Source organism: Pipistrellus hanaki (assembly GCF_964339955.1).
Source record: "Pipistrellus hanaki genome assembly, chromosome: 8".
Classification (NCBI taxonomy): Eukaryota; Metazoa; Chordata; class Mammalia; order Chiroptera; family Vespertilionidae; genus Pipistrellus; species Pipistrellus hanaki.
In genome coordinates, this window is record NC_140510.1 from 49,720,986 (window position 1) to 49,748,304 (window position 27,319).

A 27,319-nucleotide genomic window follows, 5' to 3' on the forward strand; every position below is an offset into this window, starting at 1 on the left:
ACTGCCCTCCCCTATAGGCCTGGGTCCCCCCGACCCAACTGCCCTCCCTTGCTGGCCTGGTTACCCCTAACTGCCCACAACTGCCTTCCATCTTGTGGTGGCCATCTTTTGTCCACATGGGTGCAGCCATCTTGTGTGTTAGAGTGATGGTCAATTTGCATATTGATCTTTTATTAGATAGGATATCTTTTCTTATTGGAAATGTAGATGACTTTAATGTTTTATAAAGCATAATCTAATGTTGTTATTTTTATCACATTTGCTTTCACACAGTCAAATCAGCCTTGAGACTAAAGATAGGTCAGTCTTTGGAGTTTCTTTGGTATCTTTTCTATTTTCATGATTCTAAGGCGACCAGAGTTTAAAATACAGAATCAATATCAGTACATAGCTGGGATATTTATTGGAGGATAAAGTGGCTTTTATATACTTTTAGAGTTTTATTTTCCATATGAAACAAAGTATGCAGTTAGAACAATATGTTATAACTCACATTAAAACATAAATTAATATTGTTAAATATTATCATTTTCCCCTCGCCTGTTTTTATTGATTTAATATCAAACAGTCTAGCCTAGCTTTACACAGGGTTACATGTCCAGTCAGTTTTGTTGAACTGGATGTTAGCTCAGTGCTTTAGAATAGGCTATTGTACATGTGGGTATAATATCACAATTATTAAATTATTTTAAATTAAGAAAAACTTTGTAGACATAGATATGATTGGTACTTCTATAATCTATAATTGAATTTTAATTAGCATGTTTATAGCTTCAAAGCTTTTAAAATATTGCAATTAGATTTATTTTGAAATTGGGTTTTCCTAAGTTTAGGAAACAGTCTTCTGGAGTCTGGAGTACACTGTTGTCTCTCCTATGGCTAAAAAGAAAGGAGTTTGCTCCCTTTAATGTTATTAATGGAAGACTCAGTTTGAATGATAAAGGCTCTTTTTCATTTTTTAAGGAATAAGTGTGAAAGCTTTAGTTAAGAGAATTTCTGACATGTAGGATGACAGATAAAGCAGCATTTATTAGATTTTTTTGGTAACTTATTTGAAAACTTAATATGGTATTCAATTATGTTTTCTAGAGTTGTAGATCTCTGTAGAAATGTGAAAGAAAGAATAATAAGGGAATGCAAAGAGAAGGGTGTTCAGTTTGCTCCTCTTTCTACATGCAGGTGAGTTTTTTTTTATTCTTATAGTACTTCATATTCTGAAAAAAACTATTTTTTAATTAATGGGAAATAATTGGCTAGCTGAAGAGAAGCTTCAGTCTATTCTATTTAGCAGGCTTTCCTAAACTTCACTTGCCACCTTGTTAGGATTGTGCCACTAATATTTTTCATCAGTCCTGATCCCTTGAGAAGTAAAACACCCCTTTGGTGAGTGAGCTTGTAGCTTTCTGGACAGCATGATGGTGAAGACCCAGATGTCTGAGCACCTGGAAAAAGAGAAGACCTTCTTTACTGAAACTATAAATTTTTTTTTTTTTTTTTGTGTGTGTGTGTGTGTGTGTGTGTGTGTGTGTGTGTGTGTGTGAAGGAACTATAAGTTACATACACAGGCAACATAGTTCTTTCTTCAATAAAGAAAAAGCACTTTAAACATTTTATCTATTGTTGATTAAATGAATGGATGTGGAATTAAGGAATGAGTGGAGCAAAAGATCCAAATGAAGATTATCTCTGCTTTCCAATAGATCTTTCTGCAATAATGGAAATGTTTTGTATCTGCCTTGTCCAGAATGGTTGCCACAAGGCACATGTGGCTTTTGAGCTGTTGAAATGAGGTTAAGTGACTGGAACTGAATTTTAAATGTTATTTAATTTAAAAAAATTTTTTAAACTTATTTTATTGATTTTTTACAGAGAGGAAGAGAGAGTGATAGAAAGTTAGAAACATTAATGAGAGAGAATCATCGATCAGCTGCCTCTTGCACACCCCCTACTGGGGATGTGCCCGCAACCAAGGTACATGCCCTTGACCGGAATCAAACCTGGGACCTTTCAGTCTGCAGGCCAACGCTCTATCCACTGAGCCAAACCGGTTTCGGCTTAATTTTAAATTTAAATTTAAAGCACACTTGGCTAGTGTCTTCATATTGGATATTTATGCCCCAAATTGGGTCATGTTTAACTGAAGATCTTGTTCTCTTTGTTAAATAGCATCAGCCCCCATGGGAGTTTTCTTGAGAAGGGATATTTTGTATTAAATCTTTTGATAGTAGTTTTCTATGTAAACACCAGATGATTAAATATATTTGGATTTTACTGAGCATTTGAATTCTATAAAATGTTATTGGAACGAGAATAAAGGAAATTTTGGATATTTTGTTTAACTTCCCAAAGACAAGTCCTCATGAAGGCATCCAGTTGTTAATGTCTTAATATTTTGACATAGCATGATAATTTGCATATATTTGCTTTGCAAGACTAGAAATGCTTCTGTACTCTTTAAACTCCTATCTCTTCTGTGATTTTTTTTCTTTTCTCTTTACATCCTTTCATCTTGTACTTCCCTACTGCCATATTGTGTTTCTTGGTTCTGCTATTGCTCTCATTGAAACAGATGTCTTAGAATTTGATAAGTTGTGCATCTGCTGGGTAAGAAAGTAAAATCCTAGCAAGGCATGTGAAGAAAGCACCTTTCTCACATTAACTGTTCATGTAAGTCAGGATCTCTTTAAAATAGTCTTTTCTGCTCCTGATGAAATAGAGGCTTTGAAGGGCATTTCAGGAAGCACCCAGTCAGTTCTGTGTATTAACATGTAGAACGTGTGTATTTGGGGTAGAGTCAAAGAAGTGAAACAAAAAAAAATGTAGACTTAGAGTTTATTGGCTGGGCATTTGGTATATCTGAAGAAAGGGAAGAGAGAGGGCCTTGTTATGTACAAGGCTTATAGCAAAACTACTGATGGCATAGTGACTAATCTTGGTTAGAATCTTCCCAAATAAAGGTGTAAGAATATACTTTAAAAAAAAAATTGGAGTCATATTTAAAGACAAAACTTTTGTCTTAAAGTCTAAGAAAAATAAGTTTGTCGTTATTTATATTATCAATAAATCCTCACGAATGTCAACAGGTTCTGTGACTAAGCAAAACAATGTATAATGAAACTAATTTTACCTTAGGCTAATTGGTAGATACAAGAGTTAAGTTCCTACTATATCTTATCAGGCATCCCACCTATATAATAAAAGCCTAATATGCAAATTGACCGAATGGCGGAACGACCAGTCACTGTGACCACCAGGGGGCAGATACTCAATGCAGGAGCTGCTTGCAGGCCCTGACTGGCAGCAGGAGTTGGAGCCTGTGAGTGGGTGGTGCCGGGACAGCCAAGGCAGGGGCCCCCCAGTTGCCCCACTGGTCACCCCGCAGAGGGAGGTGATCAGGGGTGGGGGCGGGCAGCTGGGCTGGCCAGCAGGCAGTGGCAGGCCAGCCATAGTGGGTGCCAGTGGGTGCCCTCCGATTGCCCTGCTGGTCACTCCACAGATCAGTCCTGATAGCTAGCCATGCCTAGGGACCCTACCCGTGCAGGAATTTTGTGCACTGGGCCTCTAGTTAACGTCATAGCAACATTGAATGAAATGTTGTATAAGCTCCTGCTGTACTTAATTCTTCTCTTTACAGTTTAGTCTCTTAGGCCTGTTATTATAATACTAAAAATAGACCAGGCCTAATCCAAAAGTCATTTGTTACCAGTAAAATTTGAAACAGTTAAAATTATAGAATTTATTATTATATAGATAAGGAATTTTTATTCTTTTGTTTTGTTTTAACAGATTTTATCTCTCCTTTCTCTTTCTGTTCCACCTCCCTATTCAATATCTCTGGAGACTTCTCCCTTTTCATTATGAAAATACCATTGTAATAAATCACTGCTTATTGAAAGTGATTGGGAAGTAAAATATTCTGCCTTAGCCTATCTATAGCAACACCTAAGTCTTGGTTCTTCAGAAGGTACTCACAAGACCTAAGGATATTCATTATGTATTGTAGGTAGATAGAATTGATATACTAGACTGAATTGGCCATATGTCATTAAGTAGCTGATTTTATAGAAGTAATCTTCTGAAAAGCTTAAATGCTCAACTTCTGTAATTACCTTATAAAACCAAAGTTTAGAATGTGACAAGTCTAGTTATTTGAATGGTTTTGGTAAATAGGAGTTTTAAATAATTTTTCTAGTTCATATTTGATTAAACTAGCATTTAATAAGAATTTGATTTTAGTTTAGTTTGATTTGAAATGCTTAATAGTGGACCAGGAGATTATTCTGTGTTGAATGTAAATGTATGAGATATATTTTTTAAACTAGTTTTTTTTTTTTAAAAGCTATTCATGAATTAATTTAATAACAACAAAGATTTAAAAAGAAAAAATAATTTTAAATCATTCTAGATACTAAAATTAAAGATCCCACGGAAAATAGTTTAGCTGTACGGTGCACTTATTGAGTTCATTTTATTTCTCTCTGTTAAAATGTACTTTGTCTACTGGGAAAGAAATTCCAGCCCTAAATTGTCTGAAGAAGTTTTATGGAAAGGAATTCCTAGCCGGGGAATCTAGCTCAGGTAAAATACTCCAAAAAGTGTAGAACACATACACTTTTAGAAATTAAAGAATAGTAGAATGACTGGCAGCCACACTATCACTTTCAAAATGATTTTGGAAGCAGTTAGTGTTTAAGATGTCTTTAAGTGATAGAACTGATCTATTGAAAGGTGTTAGATCTGAGTCACTATCTGAGATGGACCCAAACTGAGGTTTTCCAAAAGATGTTCCATTATTTCTATTCTGTTTTTCTTTGACATATTGATCAATTCAGCCCTTTTGTGACTTCAGAAGCCTCTTATCCATTGAAAACTCAACTGTGTAATGTTGATCCTGTATTTTTGGAAGGTGGCAATACTCTGTTAATTTTTAGTTACATTTTCTCCTTATTGATGTTAATTTTTCTCTCAAATGATGTATATTTTACTTTGCTATAAACTAGTTTCATTCCAGTATCCTTGAAGTTTATTTAAATTTGATTATCTGAAATGATAATGCCATTGTAGTTAAAATGATTCTCTAGATTTTCTTAAAACTTTGTAAATCTGTTACTTAAAATGAAAATATTCAAGGGATCTTTTTTTATGAGAGTGAATTAACACTAGAAGAGAAACACAGCTGGCAAATTGACAGTATTATTGTTAAACAGTTCATTTATTCTGTTCTGAGGCACCTAACATTTGTCCTAAAAGGACATTAAAATTTTAGATTAGATTCTATTTGAATTGTGTAGTAAGAAGAGTATTCCCTCCTTCTGTTAAATTATTTGTGGGAATTCTGAATTGTATTCAGAGATTTGACTATGATTCTCTTAGCTCCCTTTTAATTGCTTCACCTAATTGCATTTTGAAAGCCGAGATATACGTGTGTATGTATATGTATTTGCTAGAGACCCAATGCACAAATTCATGCACAGGTGGGGTACCTCGGTCTGGCCGGCGATCGGCCAATTGGCTGTCTCACCCAGTCCTGATGGGGGCCAGCCAGCCAGAGGAGGATGATGGGAGGGCTCCATGCATGTCCGGTCCTCTTGCCCAGTCCTGATCGGCCAGACTCCAGCAGCAAGCTAACCTACTGGTTAGAGCGTCTGCCCCCTGGTGGTCAGTGTGTGTCATAACAACTGGTTGAGCAATTGACCAAATGGTCAAACACTTAGCATATTACGCCACATGTGTCAAACACAAGGCCCGCGGGCCAAATTCAGCCCGCCAGGCCTTGCAATGTGGCCCGCACCGCGCTGTCATCACTGCACTCCGCTGTCAGTTTATGACATTGTCAGTTTATGACTGTTCAGTAAACCATTCGGCCCGCGATTTAGGCTGGATTTTAGATTTTGGCCCCTTCTCTGATTGAGTTCGACACCCCTATAAATTACGCTCTTATTATACAGAGTGTGTGTGTGTGTGTGTGTGTGTACAATTTGTATGATTCAGTTTGTTTTTGAAATCCTTACAAATTAACAAGAACCTAGTGAAGATGTATTTTTTTATGTAGTCTGATTATTTTTAGTATTTGCACATTTCTCTTATTGCATGGTTTTAAGGTCTCATACTTATTTCTGTTAATTTTAAGGAAGTTTAGAAGACTTATAGTGGATCGCTAAGTTCCAGCTAGTTTGTTTTGGGCTGTTTTTAGCTACAATATACTGGGTTTTTTTAAATCGCTTCTAAGGAGGTGTGGTTTTTATTTATTTCAGGCTAATTGGAGAAACACTTACATTGCTTTAAAATTTTTAAGTTTTGGGGAGATAATAATCCATATTTACCCATATAAAAATAGTACAAATAGTTTCTGTATATCCTTTGTCCAGCCAATCTAAATTTCTCCATGGAGTAAGAGTCTGGGTAGAAAATGAGATTATGGCTTCAGCAAATCATTCAGATGATCTTGCCTTTAAGTTTCCAGGATTATATCTGATTTCACTCAATTACAGCCTTGTGATTCTGTTTGATTTTTAGGGTGACGCAGACTTACGATGCAGGTGCATGTATCTATTTCTACTTTGCCTTTAACTACAGGGGAATAAGTGATCCACTGACTGTTTTTGACCAAACCGAGGTAATTTTGCATACATGAATATAGCTCTAACATTCTTTTATTAATTTTGATAATTTTTGCCATCAATTTATTAATTTTAATTAGGCTCTTTAATCACTTGTGGCTTACCTGGTTGATATCCCACAGAAATGAGAAGCATATTTGTTGCACTGAGTTGTATACTGAGTCTAAAATTAATCTATACATATATTACAATGTTCTAAAATTAATATTCTGTAGCTTGTGATTTTTTGTTGTTACTTATAGTACATAATACCAGATGAAATTAAATAACGAAGGACTCGGGGAGTCCTTGTTATCACTTGGCAGCCCACTCACCTGCAGATGGTAGCTATTGAGATCAGCAGCAAGCTAACCTTCTGGTTAGAGTGTCTGTGTTGCTGTAATATCCTTATTCTAGCTTTATACTTTATTTGTTTGCTAAAGCTGTATGTAGGCCATTGACGTTCATTCGTTAGCAGTTTTACTACAATAGCGTTAAGCCTCTAATTTTTATAAAACCTTCTGTTTGATGATAAATATTTCTTGTTACAAGTATGCCTAGAGTTTAAGAAACAGACTAGAATATAAAGGAACTGGGAAGACATTGAGGTTAACCTCAGGTGTCCTACCGTTCTAACTCTATTATGTGCCTACCAAAGATAAAACTACAGTGGTGCCTCACACAACGAACTTAATTCGTTCCAGGAGCAAGTTTGTTATGCAAAAAGTTCGTTATGTGAAACGCGTTTTCCCATAACAATACATGTTAAAAAAAATAATTCGTTCTGTAGCATAAAATATGCTAAGATGACATAAAAAAAATATGCTAAGATGACATATTTTTATTTAGATACATCTAAAAACATAATTTTTTTTTAAAAAAAACACACATTTTTTTAATTTTAAGACAGACTAAGTAGAGTCTACCGAATCTTGCACATCTTCATCCATTTTCTGCTTTTTGGCCGATGGTTTCATGAAAAACCTGTCCAAAGTTCGCTGTGCGAGGCGTTCGTTATGCGAGGCACCACTGTACAAGGTGATTTTCAGTGGATACTTTAGACCCAAATCACAGATAGGGTTTGGTTGGTTCCTGCCTATGCCTCCCGCCCAACCCAAAAATTTTTTAAGTAAAATTGAAATAAAGTAAATCAAATACAGTTTGATTAATTTTGATATCTGTGTACACAGTGAAATCGTCATCCCAATAAAAATAGTGAACATACCCATCACCCTCAAAAGTTCAAGTGCTTTTCCATCATTTTAAGCTTTCAATGTTTTTGTATTGCCATTTGGCTGCATAATGCTCCTTTCCTGTAGTACTAAAGAGTGAAATTATTCCTTCCTTCGCAGTCCAAATTGCCATTCTTTTAGTGTTACTAATTCCAAGTAGTTATTGTTTTATTTAAAATAATTTGTTAGAAGATATAATCTCTTAGAGTGGGGCTACCATATTTATGTTTCATGTGAAAAATGCTAAGTGATGAGGGTTCTTATAAATTACTTTGCAGCGAGATATTGTCTATCTGTCCCACATGGACCTTTTTCTACTCTGGCCTACCTTCCTGATGGTTTGTACAACCTGAGTAATTCTGAGAGGTTCAAGGCCATGTAGATATTTCACTTCATTGCTATTTCATACTCATGAATTGAATGCAATTTAAGTTTCTGTTATCCTTTTTTCACCCTGTACTTCAGTGATTCTTTATTGTGGTTTAAGCCTTTATCTTTCTCACCATTGTGCTTTATAAGAAGCCTAGTCAGGGCCTAGAATGTTAAGAGGATAAAAAAAGGTTTTGTTTTATTTTCTCACTTAAATAGCCTTAGGTAAGACAAGTAATTTGTCCCAATGGTTGATTCCTGATAACTTTGTAAGTAATCTTGAGTCTGATGCTCAATGTATGCTATTAGGTCAATAATTTAACTATCTAAGCCTCATTTTCTTTATCTGTGAAATATGAGTAATTATAATTATTCCATATGACTACGGTAAAAAATAAATGAGTTATTGTAAGTAAATAACTTAGTGCTTTTCTGGACATACAATAAGCAGTCAAGAAATGTTAGTTATTCTTATTTATTGGAAGAGTGAGATGTCATCTTCAGAGTAGAGCCTGGTTTTGTCTTTACAAGCTTTTTTCATTATTAACAACTTAGTGCTGCAAAATCGATTGTTTTGCCTTTTTTTTTCTTTTCTAGAATCTGTAAGTAACTATTGCAGATATTTTGACTATTTACTGGAAAAACTATAAAGCTAGGCTATATATTTTAATTGTTTTTAAGAAATGAAGAAAGGATAACTAGGCTTCTGATTTATCATTTGACCCAGAAAATATGTGCTTCCTTTGGGAGTTGGATCTTCCTCTCACTTCAAAGTGAAATCTGTTTGTTGTATTGTTTCCAAATATAGGCAGCTGCCAGAGAAGAAATCCTCGCCAACGGAGGGAGTCTGTCACACCACCACGGAGGTATTCCTTTCTGACATTCCTGACGTAAAAAGACATTGGCACAATGCCCCAGAGTCGTAGTGTAAATAATAGGAAAGCACTTGAAACTTCTTGGAAGATTGTGTCTGTCACTGAGGTAGTCTGGGTATGGCAGTAGTCCATTGACAAGCCTGCTTAGCTATGAACCTAAACAGCCTTCAAGTCTTCAGAGAGCTTCATGTTCCCTAAGACCACCTAGCTTGCCTCACTGGTATCTGACCATTGCAGCAAAAGTTTTTAAAGGAAAAGAAATAAAAACAACATAAGTATTTCTCAGCTACTATTAGAATGTAAGTGGACATCAGTTTATACCATATTTTGAAGAGCTGTTTTTCTGCCCATCCTGAATTCAGTAAATTAATCAAGATAGGATGTGAAAAATGTTTTATTTTTTCAAAATTTTAATGCTGTTTTGTTAGTTGTAAGAGAATTAATCACATCACTAATAAAAATTAGGGTCTATCTACCTACGTATGAGCTTATGAAAGTTATATGAGGCAGTTTTTTAAGAGTGAAACAGTGGTTATTCGTTCATTAAAATTATAATTTTTGAAGTTATCTACCTGTCCCCCTTTATAGAAATTTGTTCTGATATACCCCTCAATATAATGTGGTACTTAGAAAAACAGATATATTTAGGTTTTAAATGTGAAAATATTTTTAGGGAGGAACATAGGGAAAAATAACCACCAAATTTAAAAATTTAAATTCTAAATTTAAATGTAAAAATTCAGCTCCTAGCTCATACCCCTGCCCTGGATTCTCTAAATCCCTCTCTCCCTGTTCAATTTTTAACTATAGCATTTAGGGTCTAATCATGGAAAGGCTCAATTAATCCCTAATATTTCTGGGTAAGAGAGTTAATAGTAATTCAGTAGAAAAGTAAAGTAAAATAATGTGCTATCTCTACTGTATAATACAAGCATTTTAGTGTTTTTCCATGGGTACATTATGTATGTAAGATTCCATTCAAACTTAGTCTTAAAAGTTTGAGAGGTTTGTAACCATAGGGGAAAGAACAGAGGCTTTGAAATGAAATCTGTATTTGACTGTTCCTGACACTGCACTTAACTAGCTGTGTGACCTTAGGGTAATAACTTCTCTGAGCTGAAGTGTTCCCATCTGAAAAACAGGAATACTAGTGCCTACATCATAGATTACTGTAAGACTTAAATGTGATAATGTATGTAAAGCATTTAATGTGTCTTGCATATGGTAGATGTTTAAAAAACAGTAGCTTCTTAAAAAAGTAAAATCAATAGTCTGGCCAGCATGACTCGTGGTCGAATGCCATCCTATGAACCAGGAGTTCATGGTTCAATTCCTGGTCAAGGCACATGCGCAAGTTGCAGGTTTGATCCCTAGTGTGGGGTGTGCAGGAGGCAGCTGATCAATGATTCTCATCATTGATGTTTCTCTCTCTCTCTCTCTCTCCCTCTCTCTCTCTCTCTCTCTCTCCCCCCCTCCCTCCCTCCCGCCCTCCCTCTCTCTCTCTCTCTCTCTCTCTCTCTTCCTCTCTAAAATAAATAAAAATAAATAAAAATAATTTTTTAAAAAATTTGTAGGCCGCCCCTCCCCCTCAAAAAAAAGAAAAAGAAAAACTGTAAAGACCATTAAAGATTTATGTGTTACTCAGCTTGAAATAAAAGGTCTTGGAATAAAAAATTTTTTCACGTAATTATAAAGGTCCCTGCCATTGCCTGCTTCTGCTCCTACTTCTTAGGTTCCAGAGTTCAGCAAGGACATGAAATGCACAATGGACCTTAGCAGACACCTGGACAAGGTGACTGCCAAGGTGTTCCTGTTGCACCCAAGTGATGGATTCACATCTCACGCTTCCTCCTTTTTGCTGGCCTTGGAGCCAGAGTTCAAAACACATCTGGTGCACCTCTATCTATGCCCAAAGGGACAAGAATATCCAAGTTGACAGTCCTTAAGAAATCAGCTATGTCCCAGATGAGCTGTACTATTTGTGAGGGGAAATGATGAGGAAGAGAACAACCTTGGAAGTACAAGAAACCAAAGTTAAGGGTAAAAGTGGAGATTCTTTATGGTGAAGCTCCCAGTACATTTGATCCTGAGACCAAGATTTCAGTCATTGTGGAAACAGTTTATACCTCTGTGCTTCAGCCATATTCAACCCAGATCACTTAATCAGAGAAGCAGTTTGTGGTGTTTGAGGCCAACCATTATTTCTGCACTCCCTATCCAACAAAGACACCAACAATGCATGTGAAGTTTGCCTCCCAAAATCTTAAGAGCTACATCAAGTTGGGGGACTACACATAATTTGAAAACCTGGATTATGGACCTTTTAGAGATATCCCTGCCTATAGTCAGGATGCCATTCAAGTACATTATGAGAAAACCGGCCCTTTCCTTACTATCATCAGCATGATGCAAGCCATTAAGGTTTCTCACTGGGATAATATTGCTGCGGAAGCAAGTGTGGACTTGAAGCACACTGGGGCTGTACTTAAGGGGCCTTTTCCACACTATGATGACCAGAGACAGCCAGAGAGTGTTTATCCTCCCTTCGTTCCTTTAAGACCATCCTCCCGGCTGATGCCCAGAATGTTACTACCAGGATGAGATTGGCAGTGTTTTCGTTAGCCACTTCCTTGTTGTGGATGACTCCTTGCTTCCCTCTTTTTGGTGGGTGAAAGACCCATTGCATTGATGACTACAACCTCTCAAACTATGATTTGGAGAATTACATTGAAGATGAGGTTTGTGGACCAGCTGTTTTATGAGCAAGCAATAGATTTTCTGACCCTGGAGGTTATGCCCAAAGGGACAAGAATATCCAAGTTGACAGTCCTTAAGAAATGAGCTGTGCTACACCTACTTGGGTACATTTGGCAGCCCTGTGATTGTTGCCTATAAGGAAAATCTGGTAAAACAGAACATCTGGGACATCCTAGTACACCACACATTCAACAAGGTGCTCATACTGCAGGAGCCCCTGCTGGTGGTGGCCATTTCTACCTCTTGTTCTTCACAGTCATGAGCCACATCACAAGGGACCCGACCACAGAAGCCAGGATGGATGTGGCCTGCATCACAGAGCAGGTCTTAACGATGGTCAATAAGAGAATAGGTCTCTACCATTACATTGATGGTCCCTCAATAGTGGCAAGAAGCGTCTGGAGATGGAATACAAGGCCTTGACCAATGAGATTGCTCTGCTGCGGTCCAGGTCTAAGACAGTGCTCTGACCTGTGCATCCAAGTAAAAGAAATGCAGAAATTGAATACCCAGGTTAAGGAGTGGTGCTAAAGTCGGTGATGAAGGTAAGTAGCTGGTGGCTGGCAATCTCAAGAAAGTGAAGCTCATCTCAGATAAGTGACAGGAGCTGGTCACTAACATCAGCCACATCCTGGATGCTCTGTAGCCCCTGCCAGCTGTACCCAGGGTGGGCCAACATGTTGTGTTTACAGTTGTGTGTGTGAGGGAGGTAGAGGAGTGGTGATGGTGGTAAGCATTGAGGCCAGTGAATGGCATCTGTATTTTGCAAAAGTCCTTCAAAGAAGAGAAATCAAGCTCTGCCTCAGGCAACCCAAGAAGCCTCATTTCTGTCCCTAATGTGTTTTAAAAGAAAATACCAAAACCTTAAAATTGCATTAAAATAAAATGTCTGTATTTTGAACAAAGAAATTGTCAGTATTTGATTGGTTTTATTTTGTTCTAAAGACTGTGTATTCTTTCAAGTGTGTAAGCTCCATGTTTTTTGCCCTTTTAATTCCTGATGTTTGGGTGTTCTGCAAGTGAGTGCATACTTTCTAAAGCATGTGTGGTCAAAAGAAATAAAGCAAGGACTGTGGGGAATTTTTTAATATATAATATTATGTTAGTTTAAGGTGTAAAATATAGTGAATATATACTTATATAACTTATAAAGTGTTCACCCCAGTAAGTCTAGTATATGGTTTATATTCTTAAACCCTCAACCTAACCATTGAAGAAAGAGTTGCAGATTATTTGAAAAAGCTCCAAATTCAAGGAATAAGGTTCAACAATTGTCTTAACATATTTTCATCCATAAACTGCAGTTGGTCTCGCTCTTCGGAAAGTTCTGTTTAAAAGAGAAATAATTTCCTTCACACTACTGACTCCAAAACTTGGCATTAAAAAATATCTATTTTCATAAATGTTTTTCTGCTTGAAGTGAATCATCTAATTTGTAAATTTCAAATATCCTGTGCTATTCAGTATAGATTCATAAAGCAGACACCTTTTATATAGATTTTAAAGAGTGGGTTTAATTGTCCTGCTAATCTTAATAATAGAGATTTTGAGAGATTACTCATGTATAAAAAATATTTTCCTTAATTTGCACCCTGAACTTAAAACTCAAGTTAACTGCATAGTAGCATCTTTCTTTACTGACCTTCAGGCAGAGTCATGACACCCTCAGTACCATTTTTGAGTTCAAGAGCAGGAGGACTGGGGGTTGTGAGAATATTGATGCAATTTCTCTTAGAAGGTTTGGCCTGTAATTGTGATTAATAACAGTTGCTTTCACTATCTGGAAACAGACAGGCTGGTTTGTCTGCCTACAATCATGCTGTGATAAATGGGGCTATTTTAACTCTGGTTTTGTGTATCAAAGAAAACAGATGTAGTCTGGAACTGGAGGCTATAGGAAATATAAAGCCTGCTTAACTTAATCTTCATAGTGCTTGTTTTTGTAACTGACGAACTGGTCAGTTTAAACAGCAGAGTTTATGTCAGCCACATATTTAATTTCAATTTATGACTTAAGTTTTTAAGTTGTTCATTTGCTAAAATTATACCTAAGGCCTTGTCAGGAAGTAAAAAGCCTTGATTGAATTTAATCAGTCTTAGTTTAAATATTGGTGTCTTTACCTAACCAAAATCATTTACTATTGTTCAGAGAATAATTATAGAGCATCTGCTCTTAGCTATTTTGTGTGATCGTAACAGAATCCAATAGTATCAGAAACTTTAAAAGTAAAAAGAGACTGTTCAAAAGAATGAGCAAAAGATTTGTTTTGAGGCCATTTGATAAAAACCTGTATTGTGAAATAAAAGACATACAGATTGGAAAGAAAGAAATAAAACTGTTGCTATTTATAGATGATATGTATGTTTTCATAGAAAATCTCAAAGAATCTACAAAAAATTCTCAACAAGATTGCAGAATACAATCCTATCTATATAGGATGTCTTATTTTAAAAATAAGACATCCTATATAGAAAGACATCCTATATAAAAATAAGACATCCCCTGAAAATAAGACCTAGCGCATCTTTGGGAGCAAATTAACCATCACTCAGTCACAAAGCTGATGGTGCCCATATCCACAAGATGATGGTGCTCAGTCCACTCGGCTCCACCAGAGTCCCCCATTCCTGGGAGGGGCGGCTGCTGAGAGCAGACAGTGTGAGCCTTCTGTGCCTGGCCGCGGATGGGCTTCTAGGCTGTGGTGAGCCTTTGGGCAGTGGGTGCAGAATGGCCAGGCCTTGCTGAGGGCCACTGGTGCACGGATTTGTGAGCAGGGCTACTAGTTTCTACATATTAACAAACATACAGAAACTGAAATTTAAAATACCATTTGCAATACCATTTACAGTTGCTTCAAAGAAAATGAAATAGTCACAAATCTAACAAAATATATGCATACCGTGTTTCCCCAAAAATAAGACATCCTCCGAAAATAAGACCTACTTACAGGTTTCCTTCTGAGTGAAATATAAGGCATCTCCCTGAAAATAACCCCTCCCGCCCTGGCTAAACATGAGTGATTTGATCCACTGATTCTGAAAGAAATGGAGTCACAAGAAATTCATCAGGAAATTCAGGAATTGGATTGTTATGATGATGTTCCAGAAGATGATGACATGATTGTCATGGAATAAATGAGTAAATTTTTGATACTGTAGGATTCAGTTTGTCTGGTTTGTGTTGACAACTACCGTACTACCGTACCGTATACAGGTAATAAATTTCCTTTATTTTCATTTAACAATAAATGTGTACCATATTCTTCTTCATGGAAAAATAAGACATCCCCTGAAAATAAGACCTAGCGCATCTTTGGGAGCAAAAATTAATACAAGACACTGTCTTATTTTTGGGGAAGCAGGGTACTTAGGCATAATTCTAACCAAGTAAACACTGGATTTTTATTCTGAAAATTATAGAGTGTTAATGAAAAAAATCAAAGAAGATGTAAATAAATGGAGAGACTCTGTTCCTGGACATAGTAAAGATGTCCATTCTCCCCAGACTGATCTGCCTGTCTAATGCAATTCCTACAAAAATTTGAGCAGTATTTTTAGTAGATATAGGAAAGATTATTCTAAAATTTACATAATAAGGCAAAGGAACTAGACCACTAAAACAATTTTGAAAAAAAAATAAAAGTCAGAGGAATCAGTCTACCTGACTTCAAGACATAGCTACTAGTACAGTAATCAAGACTGTGGTATTGGCGGAAAGAGACATTGATCAATGAAACAGAATAGAGAACCTAGAAATAGAACCACACAATTATGTCGTAGTGTTGGCAAAGGTACAAAAGCATATAGATTATTCAACAAATGGGGCTGGAACAATTGAACATCTGTAGGCAACAACAACAAAAAGAACCTTGACCTTATACCAAAATGAATTCAAAATAGATAATCGACTTAAATGTAAAACTTAAAATAATAAAACTTAAAAAAAAAAAAAACCCACAGGAGAAAATCTTTAGGATCTAGAATGAGGCAAAGAGTTTGTAAACTGGTAACCAAACGTACAATTCATTAAAGGAAAATTTGATAAAATAGATCTTATCAAAATTAAAAATGTTTGTTCTCTGAAGGACTCTGTTAAGATGTAAAAAATAAGCTTCAGAGTGGGAGAAAATATGTGCAAACACATATCCAACACAATACCTATATCAGTAATATATAAAGAACACCCAGAACTCAGTAGTAAAATTCAAACACCCATCTGAATGCTAAAATTAAAAAATAATGACAATATCAAATGCTGGGAAGATGTGGAGAAACCAGATCAATCATGCATTGCTGATAGCAATGTAAAGTGGCACAACCATTCTGCAAACAGTTTGGCAGTTTCTTATAAAATCAACCATGCAACTACCATTCTACCCAACAGTTTCACTCTTGGGAATTTATATCAGAGAAGTGAAAACTTAGGTTCACGCCGGGACCGGTTTGGCGCAATGGATAGAGCGTCGGCTTGGGGACTGAAGGGTCCCGGGTTCGATTCCGGTCAAGGGCATGTACCTTGATTGTGGGCATATCCCCAGTAGGGGGTGTGCAAGAGGCAGCTGATCAATGACTCTCTCTCATCGATGTTTCTAACTCTCTATCTCTCCCTTCCTCTCTGTATAAAAATCAATAAAATATATATTTAAAAAAACAAAAAACCCCACAAAACTTAGGTTCACAACAAAAACCTGTACATGAATATTCAGAGCAGCTTTACTAATAATAGCCCCAAACAGCCCAGATGCTCTTCATCTAGTACAGTAGTGCCCCTCTTTCACAGCTTCACTTTCCACAGTTTCAGTTACCCAAGGTCATTGACAGTCTGAAATATTAGATAGAAAATTCCAGAAATAAACAATTTATAAGTTCTATATGGTAGGCTCTTCTGAGTAGCATAATGCTTCATCCTGGCCGGGATGTGAATCCACACTACATACACTATCTGCCCATTAGTCACTTACCCACCTCAGTTTTCAGATAGATTATCATGGTATCGCAATGCTTGTGTTCAAGTAACTCTTATTTTACTTAAAAGTGACCCTAAAGTGCAAGAGTAGTGATGCTGGCAATCCAGATATGCCAAAGGGAAGCCGTAAAGTGTTTCCTTTAAATGCAAAAGGATGTAGGTATAGAGAAAAATATAGTATGCATAACATTTGGTACTACCCATGGTTTCATGTTTCCATTGGGGGTCTTGTATCAAGGGTGAGGGGAGACTACTGTAAATGGCTAACCAGTGGTATGTCTATACCATGGAATACTACTCAGCAATAAGAAGAAATAGGCTATAGATACCTGGTGCATCGGGACAATGCTCCAATCAACGCTCCAACCAGGGCTGACATTTTAAATATTTAATAGGAGAAAAATATTATCAGATATTAATTGCTTTGTTAACATAATATTCATGAATTTGTCAGCTTGTCAGACATGACTTTTAGGTATCCTTAAACATTATACTTATGGATAGTCATAATCCCATTTCATACACCTTAAAAGGCTGGGTGTTAGCATCTCTCATTTGGCTAACATTTAGCTTGTACCTCCACCAAAATCAAACACACAAAATGTGCCTTGTACTAACAAATGGACAACTAAGTCCTCTTTTCAGGTTGAGACTTGTGCCTCTGAAGAAACATCACTTTTAAGATAGGACTATAGGGTAGTTCCTGCTAAGTCTTCAGGCCCTTAGTACACAAAGAGTAGTTCTAGATAATTTTTGATGGCTTGGCAACATACAACACTTTCACTACCCACCCACTCCCACCTTACACACAATATTTGTTCATTCTTTTATGCTGTTGATCCTACCACAAAATGCATTTTTTCTTGGAAATGTTAGCATTCAAAAAGACTATTGAGCCTTTGATTTTAGTATCCCCAAAAATTCCATCTTTTCTGTTCCAAAAAAATAAGTATTTTAAAATGTACTGTATATTGTGGAAGAACAAAAAAATACTTGTTTTATATAGTCTATATGTACATTATCAGAAATTAAATTGTAAAAAAGTGAACTCCACTTTCAATTTAAGCAGATAAAGTATTTGCCCCATTTATTTTCTATAATGTTTACTATTGGGCTGGCCTATGTTTTTTATATCTTTAAAAATGCTTATAAGACTCTTAAGTACCTGGCTTAAGTTGTTTGAGAACTATATACTTAGAATCATTATGAGCTGTGGAATACAGGGTCCCTATCTTGTTTACAGAGGTGGTGGAATTGGCTTTCTGTAGCTCCAGTGTTGACTCTCAGGCTAGGTTTATACTTCTAGAAAATCAGAAGTTAAAGGAATGTAATTGAGTCAGTCTTGTGAATATCCTACATCAGATAATACCGGTCTGGAAAGAGCATTAAGCTTCATATGATCTGAATGTACCCATGCCTTTTCTTTGTTTGTTTCCCCCCCCCCCATTTTTTTATTAAGGTATTATAGGTGTACATATCTTACCATTGCCCCCCACCCCACTCTCATATATGCCCTCACCTTCCTCTTTCCTCCCCCCCCCCCCCCCCCCGTGTTTTGTGTCCATTGGTTATGCTTATATGTATGCATACAAATCCTTTGGTTGATCTCTTATCTCCCCCACCTCTCCCTAACCTTCCCACTGTAATTTGACAATCTGTTTGATGCTTTACTGCCTCTGTATCTATCTTTTTGTTCATCAGTTTATAATGCTCTTTATTATCCACATATGAGGAAGATCATGTGGTATTTTTCTTTCGTTGACTGGCTTATTTTGCTTAGCATAATGTTCTCCAGTTCCATCTGTACACATGCCTTTTCATGAGTATATATACAAGGAATGTTTCAGTCCTGAGGGACCTATTTTTGCTATTTTTATTAATCTACTTGAGGCCCGGTGCACAGATTTATGCACTGGTGGGGTCCCTCAGCCTGGCCTGCACCCTCTCGCAATCTGGGACCCCTTAGGTGATGCTGGACTTCCAGTTTCAGCCCAACCCCACAGGCCAGGCCGAATCTGTGCACTGGGCCTCTAGTATGCATGTAAGATCTTTGGTTAATCTCTTCCCGCTCTCCCCCCTAACCCTTACCTCTGAGATTCATCAGTCTGTTCTGTTTCCATGCTTGTGGCTTCCACTCATGCATTGAGCATCTGCCCCCTGGTGGTCAGTGCATGTCATAGATTATCTCTTCTTCCAATATGACATGCTACATAAAGGACAGAGTATCATTTCTGTGTCTGAAAATGAGCTCTACAAATGTTTAAGCAGCTACTATAGAGTTATGTGCAAGTGTCTTCATGTGTCCAGATCAGTATAGTCAGCTAATTTCTAAATGCCTTGCAGTACAAATAAAGATTATAGAAATGGCATAATTATTATTGTTGGTTAGCTATAAAATAAAATTCTTCTGGTACTTTGAAGTATAATCCCTCTTTTGGATTAGGGCCTTTGGTGTTTTGTTGTTGTTGTTTTAATTTATTAATTAATCTGAGACAACCAGAGAAGATTCTCCAGAATTTTATAAAGACTATTTCCAGTAATTATCTTACTACAAAGAATCATTGAACATTTTTACTTAAATTTTTTTGGACACATAATCCTACATTGCAGTAGCCTTTATTGTTAAGCAAAACTAAAAAGATACCTGGTCCCTTTAATTGCCTAAGGCATGATTTCTGATCTCAGTTCAAATTCTATTATCATTGACAGAAGACACTCACAGGCCTCTGCCATGAAGGGGTTAAATTCTTTTATTAAATATGTTTATGAGGGGCTACAGCTATGCTGACTGTACTGCCTTTTTATAAACTTTCTAGTCCACTAATCAAATGTATGTTAGATTGATTATTGTAAAAGTATAAACCATAGAAAATTTGACAAGATAGATGTGTAAATTATCCTTCTGACAGAACTAATGATGCACTCCAAGCACCTTCTGTTTTCCAGCGCTTGGTGAGCGACTTCATTAAATATGCAATGGCTGTTGGGTGGCTTCTCAAATGATGGTTCAGTTCCTTGTGGAATTGCATTATTACTAGAGGTGTAAAACCAGGCAGACAAGCTCGCTGTTGGGCATCCTGCTGAGGTTCTAATGTGCTCCATCTTGTTGGAGCAGTTGTTTGCAGTCTTTTCAGGACAATTAGATCCATAACCACAGGACACATTCAGTGAAACTATATTACAGATAACAGTGGAGACTGGCAGTGCCTGCTCTCACCCCTCTCTGCTGAGCTGCCTCAGCGTGGGGAGCGTATAATAATGCTACTTCTGCCACTCACAGAGTAGTTGTTGTTTTTTTCCCCCTTGGAGCAAGTCTGGAAATAACTGATTTGTAACTTTTTTTAAGTTCTTAAAATCAGAGGGCATTTGAGGTGAAAAAGACGATAGATTTTAATCCCTTTGCAGATGAGAAAACTGAGGCTGAAGTTGTCCGTTTGGGAGATAGAACATCTTTTAGGTAGTAGAGATTACATGAATAGGAATTTGTACTGTTTGGTTTCTAGTGTTAGAGCTCTTTTAAACAAAAATTTTCTCTTTTGAATTTTAAGATCCCCCCCCCCCCTTCTGTACCTCCATTCACCCCATCTTAACACCAGCAATGCTTTTTTATTTGTAGAAGCTAAGTAGAAATATTTTGCTTTCTGAGGATATCATGTTATTTGTTACTTTAATGACAATTTGATGGTTTCCTGGAGCACTAGGCACAAAAGATGCTTTGAATGGAGCTTGAAATGGCATTAAGGTTTCCAAAAGGCAGATGCTATTGTGTGTCACTGCAGCCTGATAAATGGGAGTGCGTTTTAGAATGACAGGCTGAATACTTTAATGAAGAAAGGCTTCCCATTTCCGTTGGCCAATTAAATCACTGTTGATGACTTTGGATCAGTAATGAACATTTTTGGAAAATGACCATTTGAATTCAGTTATTATAATAATATATTTGAAAAGTGCTAGCCACAAATAGTCCTGTCCGTAAATTAAAAGATTTATTCATTTCACCATAGATAAGTCAGCAGATTGCTTTTTAATGCCAAAGCAAATAGACATTTCAGAGTTCTTTTATAGATTTAGTTCAAATCCTTTCTTATAAAATTTCTACTTAGGAAGGTTGTTTTTTTTATGGAGTACCTTTTAAAAGATGATTTATGCTGCTAGCCATTATATTACTTCATTATTTTCAGAAAAAAATTAGACCAAAAACAAAGAAGGGGAAAATTATTCAGTATATAAAGTAGAAGATTAAGTTTGATTTACTTAGTACCTAAAAAAAAATCTCTAATTTGGGGAAAACAATAGGAAAAAGCAAACATGCATATTTATTTAATATGAAAATAAAATGCAAATAGAAAAGCTTCATAACCAGATGATTTTTCCTTAAAACCCAGGGTTCAGATTTTCTTAAAAACTGTAAAGCTTTTGTTCTTCTTGAACTATTTTACAAATATGTAGCCTGTCATTTTTGCTATAATATACCCAACAGATTCATCTGAATATGATGTTTTTCTTGAGTTAACTTCATTTTCTCTGAAACTTTTGCTGTTTGGGGTTTTAAGACAGGAGGTTGGTTCTTTTGAAATGCATGTTTTTCTCATTTTGTTATTTGTAAAATGGGCCATAATTTCAGTCCAACCTTTCTTCATCTTCATTTCATAGTTTACAGAAAAAGGAGACACTGTGGAGCACAGGCCTCCTCTGGGAATACATTGGGCTTAATGAGCTTGATAGTCTGGTGGGCTCAATAAATCAAATAAAGCAAAACATTTCTCATTTTTGAATAAAAGCATTTATCACACAGTGTTTGTTCATTCGTGGTCACAAGATTGATTGGTTCCCAGCATCACGGTGTATATTGAAGCATTTTTTATTTTGTTTTTTTCAGTGGGCAAGTTACGGAAGCAATGGCTAAAAGAAAGTATCTCCGATGTCGGCTTTGGGATGCTGAAGTCTGTCAAGGAATATGTGGACCCCAATAACATCTTTGGAAACAGAAACCTTTTATAAATCCATTACTATTGTTATGAAAAAATGTCACTTTTTTTTTTTTTAAAGTCTTCAACTATGATTATGCCAGTAATCATATATATCATGGACTATATTTTGGCTACATGTGTTTGTTGGTTTAACATAAGTTTGTTTCATTCTGTAATTTGTTTTGTTTCTGCATTTGTGGATTGACAGATGGTGTTCCTAAGTCTCTCTCATTTGGTTATCATTTCAGATTTTAGTAAGTCTGCCAGTTGTTATGTCAGAGGAAGATGCTGCCAGCTGTTTTGTATTGATGTTTCTTCTGAACAAAGGCAGATTTTAGTGTCATCTAATGCTTACCTAGCCTCTTTTTTAAAAGAACATATCTGGGAAGCAGATATCTTGGGAAGAATTCCACTGAGGAGTGATGCACATGTATGTTTTAGAGTGCATTCTGGTGTGAAGAGGCCATGAAGGGAGGATACTCGTGATTGGCAATCTGTTCCTCGGGATGCTTTCAGTTCTGTAAGGTGGTTGGCCTACCCTTTCTTTTTAATTAGTATACAATTACAAAACTTCAGATCATCAATCTACAAATTATTCTGTTTGGGGACGTGTTTTTGTTCTCTTTCTGTTTCTACTGAAGTATGAGTTGTATTTGTATCACTGAGATAACCTATTGTTATATCTTATTTCATTCATAATATGTTTTATAAGAAAAGCTGACTTATTGCTCATTGTATGTGAAGAACAGGTTTACTATGAAATGGATGCCTTTAATCAACTTAGAATCCTGATGTTTGTGATTTCACATTCCTGTTGCTGAAAGGCAGAAGCTGCAGCAGGAAAGAAGGAAGACTCCTTGCATTTAAGATCTCCAGTTCCAGGAATTGTTTGGCTAAAGAAACACAGTCATCATTTAGCTATTGAATGTGAAAGCCTCAACAGTTTCAATGATAAATCTTTTTTTTTTTTTTTTCAGTTAACCCAAACAACATGCTACATTTTCATGTAAAAGTAAAGTTTCAGTTTAGTTTTTAATTATGGTTTGCCTCTTTTGAATTACTGGTTTAACCTAAATTTTAAAAAACTGTAATGTTTTAATACACATAGCATAATCAAAAATTTGAAATATATTTCTTAAATAATAGGACATTAATCACATTTAGCAAACATTTTTACATTCAATTCTGGATATTAAAATACATGAAATCATTACTTTGAATCACTGTCAAGGTTCATGATTCACATTTTGAGATGGATTCTAATTTTTGATAATTTTTTAAAATTAATATTTAATCAGATAATGTAGGTCAAAATGCAGATGATCCTGTAAAAGGACACACTGTCTGTCTATGTAGCAACAGCTCCAGAGTATTTTTGGGCAGTTTGATACATTTTATATCTGAAGTAGCCTTAACCAGAAAAGTAAAAATTGACAAAATGGTATTTTTAAGACTTCAAGATGATAATTTTTAATTAATAAAATTGGCCTCAAACTAATAAAATCTGTAAGCAAATATAAATTAAATATTACTTAAACAACAAAAACAAAATATTGATATGTTAGAAGCTGCTTCTCTACATTAGTGATTTATTTTTAAATATAAAATTTTCAGCAGATCTGTGCTTAAAGCCCTTGATGTTTGAAATAGTTGGATACTTTATGAGGAAATTACATTTTATTTGCCTCTAGAATTATAATAAAATAACAGCTTTATAAAATGCATCTATTCATGAAGGTGATTTCTCTAATCGGTAATCAAAATGTAAAATTTAATATGGTACTAATATCTCACTGGAGTGTATACATGTTTCTGAGTAATTTTTTAAAATAAAACAGATTCATAAGCAGATCATTTTTATTTGCATGTGATTGTTATAGCATTCTTTCCCAGGGAGTTCAGATTTCAACAACCTCAGAAATTCTGTATTTGATATTAGGAAACTATAATATAAACGTAACCCCTGGAATTGCTGTGTTCACTGTTCTACATGAACCTGTGGAAATCAGTGATTTATGTCTGTTTTCCTTCTCCCAGTTTGCAGGATGCCCCAGTCGGTTTTATAGTGATGCCCACGTTTTGTAGTTGGGATCATTTTGAAACACATGAGCACTCATCAGTGCAGTTTCACTCTGACTTAGTAAATCAGAAAACCTTCTCCCCACTTTCATACCCAGCTCTGAGAGGTGCCGCTGCATATACTTACGTGTGTGGAGAGCTAAGTTCCTGACTGCAAGAACCACTTAAACCTTGCCTTGTATTTCTGAAATCTCTGAAAATGGCCTCATAAAAGTTAAAGCCTGGAGAATACTGTTTCTGTGAGGCTTCCTAACTCATTTTGAATGAGTTTATTTAAAATTTTAAATTCAGTATTTGGTTTTCAGTACTACATAACACTGGCTGGTCTTAGTCATATTTCTAATATTTTATTTGATTGATATCACATTTGGATTGGGATTTTAGTGGGAATGGGTACTAGCTGCTAGTGAGAAATGACATTGAATACTAAAGACTCAATATGAACAGACTTTATTGACCCTTAGAGTAACTTGCCTTAATGTTTGGTGCAATTTACAGTACAAAAGTGAATTTAGTCCTGTGCTGAGTAACTTGAACTTTTCTAGTTTAGTAAGAATTGTAAAAGCCACATGTTTATTGTACCCAGCATATTACTACAAAGAAAGAGAATTAAATCCTTTCCTCTTAGGAGGAATTGAGTTTTCTTCCTAAATGCTTACATTAATATGTATAGTACAGTTACTTAAACGTTCCTTATGAAGCTGGAAGCCTTCTGTGTTTCGTAAAACAAATGTAACGGATGAGCGTCCATCAGTGCGTACATGAAACCAGATACAGATGGCTCCGAGGACACCTCTTTTACAGATTCCCAGTAACCGCAAAGTCCTGGCTTGCATTTTTTAAAATGCCTTTGTGCATGTTGGCTCCGGAGATTTTCCTTTGTTTTATTCTTTTATAACTACAACTTCCTACCCATTGCTGAGCAGGGAAGCTTTGTAGCCCCAAGCTGAAGCGTGTAATCTTGGCTGTTCAAATGGGGTTGGGCTTGCCGAGCATCTAGGCTATAGAATGCGGAACGCAAATGGTTATGTATTAGGAGTTGATTCACAAACCGCATGTGCTGGTGCTTGCGGCAGCCAAAATGGAATACTGTGGAAAGAGGATCTACAATACATTCTAAGAAACACTGAGATGGGAATTAAAGACAGCTTTAATAGTTTTTTTGTTTACCACTGAATATTTAGCAGCTTTGGATTTAATTAGGGCTTAGCCCATGGTGGGGATAAAAGCCAAAAGCAGCGAATGCCAGTTAGGACTGAGAATCCAGAATCGCCTTTGGCTTCATAAGTTATGGAAGCTTCACTTTGCCCAAGGCTTCCTGTTCCCAAATGAGCCATGTGACAGTATATATTCATTTAATATTTTTATTTATAAATTTCAGTTTCCTAAAAGAGAAACAACACATACTTTGATGCTAAAATTCAGAAAGCATAAAATATTTTTTAACTATTGAAATACAGTGTCTGACACGGAGGATGTGAATTACGCAGCTTTCTGCTTCTTAAGCCAAACAGTGTTTGTCGTTAGTATGAAATTTAACTGTAAAAACTACTTGTAATGTCAACAGATTGTAGAAACTTATATTATTAATAAAATGGACCTGGGTCTGAGAGTTTTCTTTCTTCAAAGGGAGTGCGAAGCTGTTTGTTGGTCTGTATGCATATGGGTTTTTTTCTCCTGGATTTACTTTTTCTTCATATTTTCACTGATTTCACTAATTTTGAAAATAAAAATAATTTTATTTTATTAATGAAGCATAATCATGAGCAACCTAAATATAACTAAATCCCTTTCTATTTATGGCTGAGTATGTTATTAAGTAGGTTTTATCCCTCTAATTCTTTTTTAAATCAGTATTATATTCCTAGGAGATTGTTAGTCTCCTGTGAATCTGAAGTATTCCCCTTTTGAATCTTGGAAGATCCACAAAGAATGAGCACTCTGGTTCTCTTCTAACTACAGTTTCTTAACACACGTGAGTAAGGACCACTGATATATAGAACACTCACGCCAAAGAACCATCACAGAATTAAGTATGTTAGTTCTGTGAACATAGATTTTTTTTTGTTGTTGTTCTCAAAGGAGATTATTTACATTTTTTTCCACAAGGAAAAAATAAAAATATCATTAGGAACATGTTTCAGAGACTAAACTTCCAAATTTAAGATAGAAAAAGGAAAAAAGTTTTAGCCTGGATTTCTAAGTAGTATAATACATAATGCTATTTAAAAAAAATCCTCACCTAAGGATGTGTTTACTGGTTTTAGGGAGGGAAGTGGAGAGAGAAACATGGATGTGAGAGACACAGCAATTGGTTGAACCCACAACTTGGGCATATACTTCAACTGGGAATCAAACCCACAATCGAGGTACATGCTATACCAGGAATGGAACCCATGACGTTTCAGTGTATGGGATGATGCTCCAACCATTTGAGCCACCTGGTCAGGGTCAAGTACACTTGTTTTTAAGGCTTATTAGTATTGCCATTGTTTTTCATGAACAGTATCAGCTCCCTATGAAACATTTAACCCTTCGAATAGTCTTGTTCACATGTACAAAAGAACATGAAATGCTTATACTGGTGTACAATTTCTATAAATAATCTTTTGACCTACTTACAGAATATCTCCAAAAGATCCAGGTGCCTTGTTGGTATTTTTTCTTCTTCATGAAATAGCCATTATTTAAAATGATTGGGAGAGAGTAAGTCTTTAAAAGACAGATTGTTTAGCAGTTCAGGACTCTTCCTTTTTAAGAACATGTCAGGAATTAGGTAGTTGTATGTAGAAACACTGGAAAGTCTTTCCACAGTGTTGCTTTGGATCACCCGTTCTGGCATATTTGTTGTATGGTGGATCTGTATTCCCACATATGTCTATTCAGTTAATGGGGTTTATTTGTATTTTCAGTTTTATATTTTCATTCCTACTGTTCCAATTAGTAACCCTCAGATGTGGCTTGGTGAGTGTGATTTAGTTCCTGAGAAGCCCACTTCATGCTCTTTGATGTTTGCTAACACAGCTCCCTGAGGAGCAAGCTGTGTGTGTGTGTGTGTGTGTGTGTGTGTGTGTGTGTGTGTGTGTAGGGGAGGTGTCCTATTTTTTATGTTGTGTTAGTCCTTTTTTTGTGTGATAGTGCCTTCAGAATAATGAATATTTATGTTCCTGGACAATGATAAATCTTACAAGAAATATGTGTAGATTATATTTCTTAATTTTTGTCCTTTTTTTGCTAAGCCTATGAAATTCTTTGGCCCTGATGCTACTTGACTTGAATAATATCTTATCCCGAGTCTTCCTCCAAGGCAGTACCGATTCTTCCTACTGCCAGTACTGTAGTAATCTTTTTGGAACTACATGTGGATAAACACTTGTATGTAAGCCGTTATGCTGCTGTAACTAATGCATACAAACAATTCTTCTCTTTACATTTATAGTCTAAAAGTGGATATGTAGTGGGAAGGGAAATT

The 27,319-nt window shown here is 36.0% G+C and overlaps 1 protein-coding gene and 1 pseudogene across 2 annotated transcripts in view; both read left to right on the plus strand.

Annotated features, from left to right (window-relative positions):
• Window positions 1-25,475, plus strand: part of AGPS (alkylglycerone phosphate synthase) — a 107,684-nt gene extending 82,209 nt beyond the window's left edge. Inside the window, 4 exon segments of the mRNA XM_084892366.1 lie at window positions 1,090-1,179; window positions 6,517-6,616; window positions 9,009-9,066; window positions 21,678-25,475. Of these exon segments, the coding sequence (XP_084748492.1) occupies window positions 1,090-1,179; window positions 6,517-6,616; window positions 9,009-9,066; window positions 21,678-21,799 (370 nt within the window). The 3' untranslated portion in view covers window positions 21,800-25,475.
• On the plus strand, window positions 9,110-12,718 carry LOC311626892 (dolichyl-diphosphooligosaccharide--protein glycosyltransferase subunit 1-like; annotated as a pseudogene). The gene is made up of 3 exons: window positions 9,110-9,190; window positions 10,808-10,950; window positions 11,062-12,718. The product of its transcript is annotated as a dolichyl-diphosphooligosaccharide--protein glycosyltransferase subunit 1-like (transcript).
• Window positions 25,476-27,319: the final 1,844 nt, after the last annotated feature.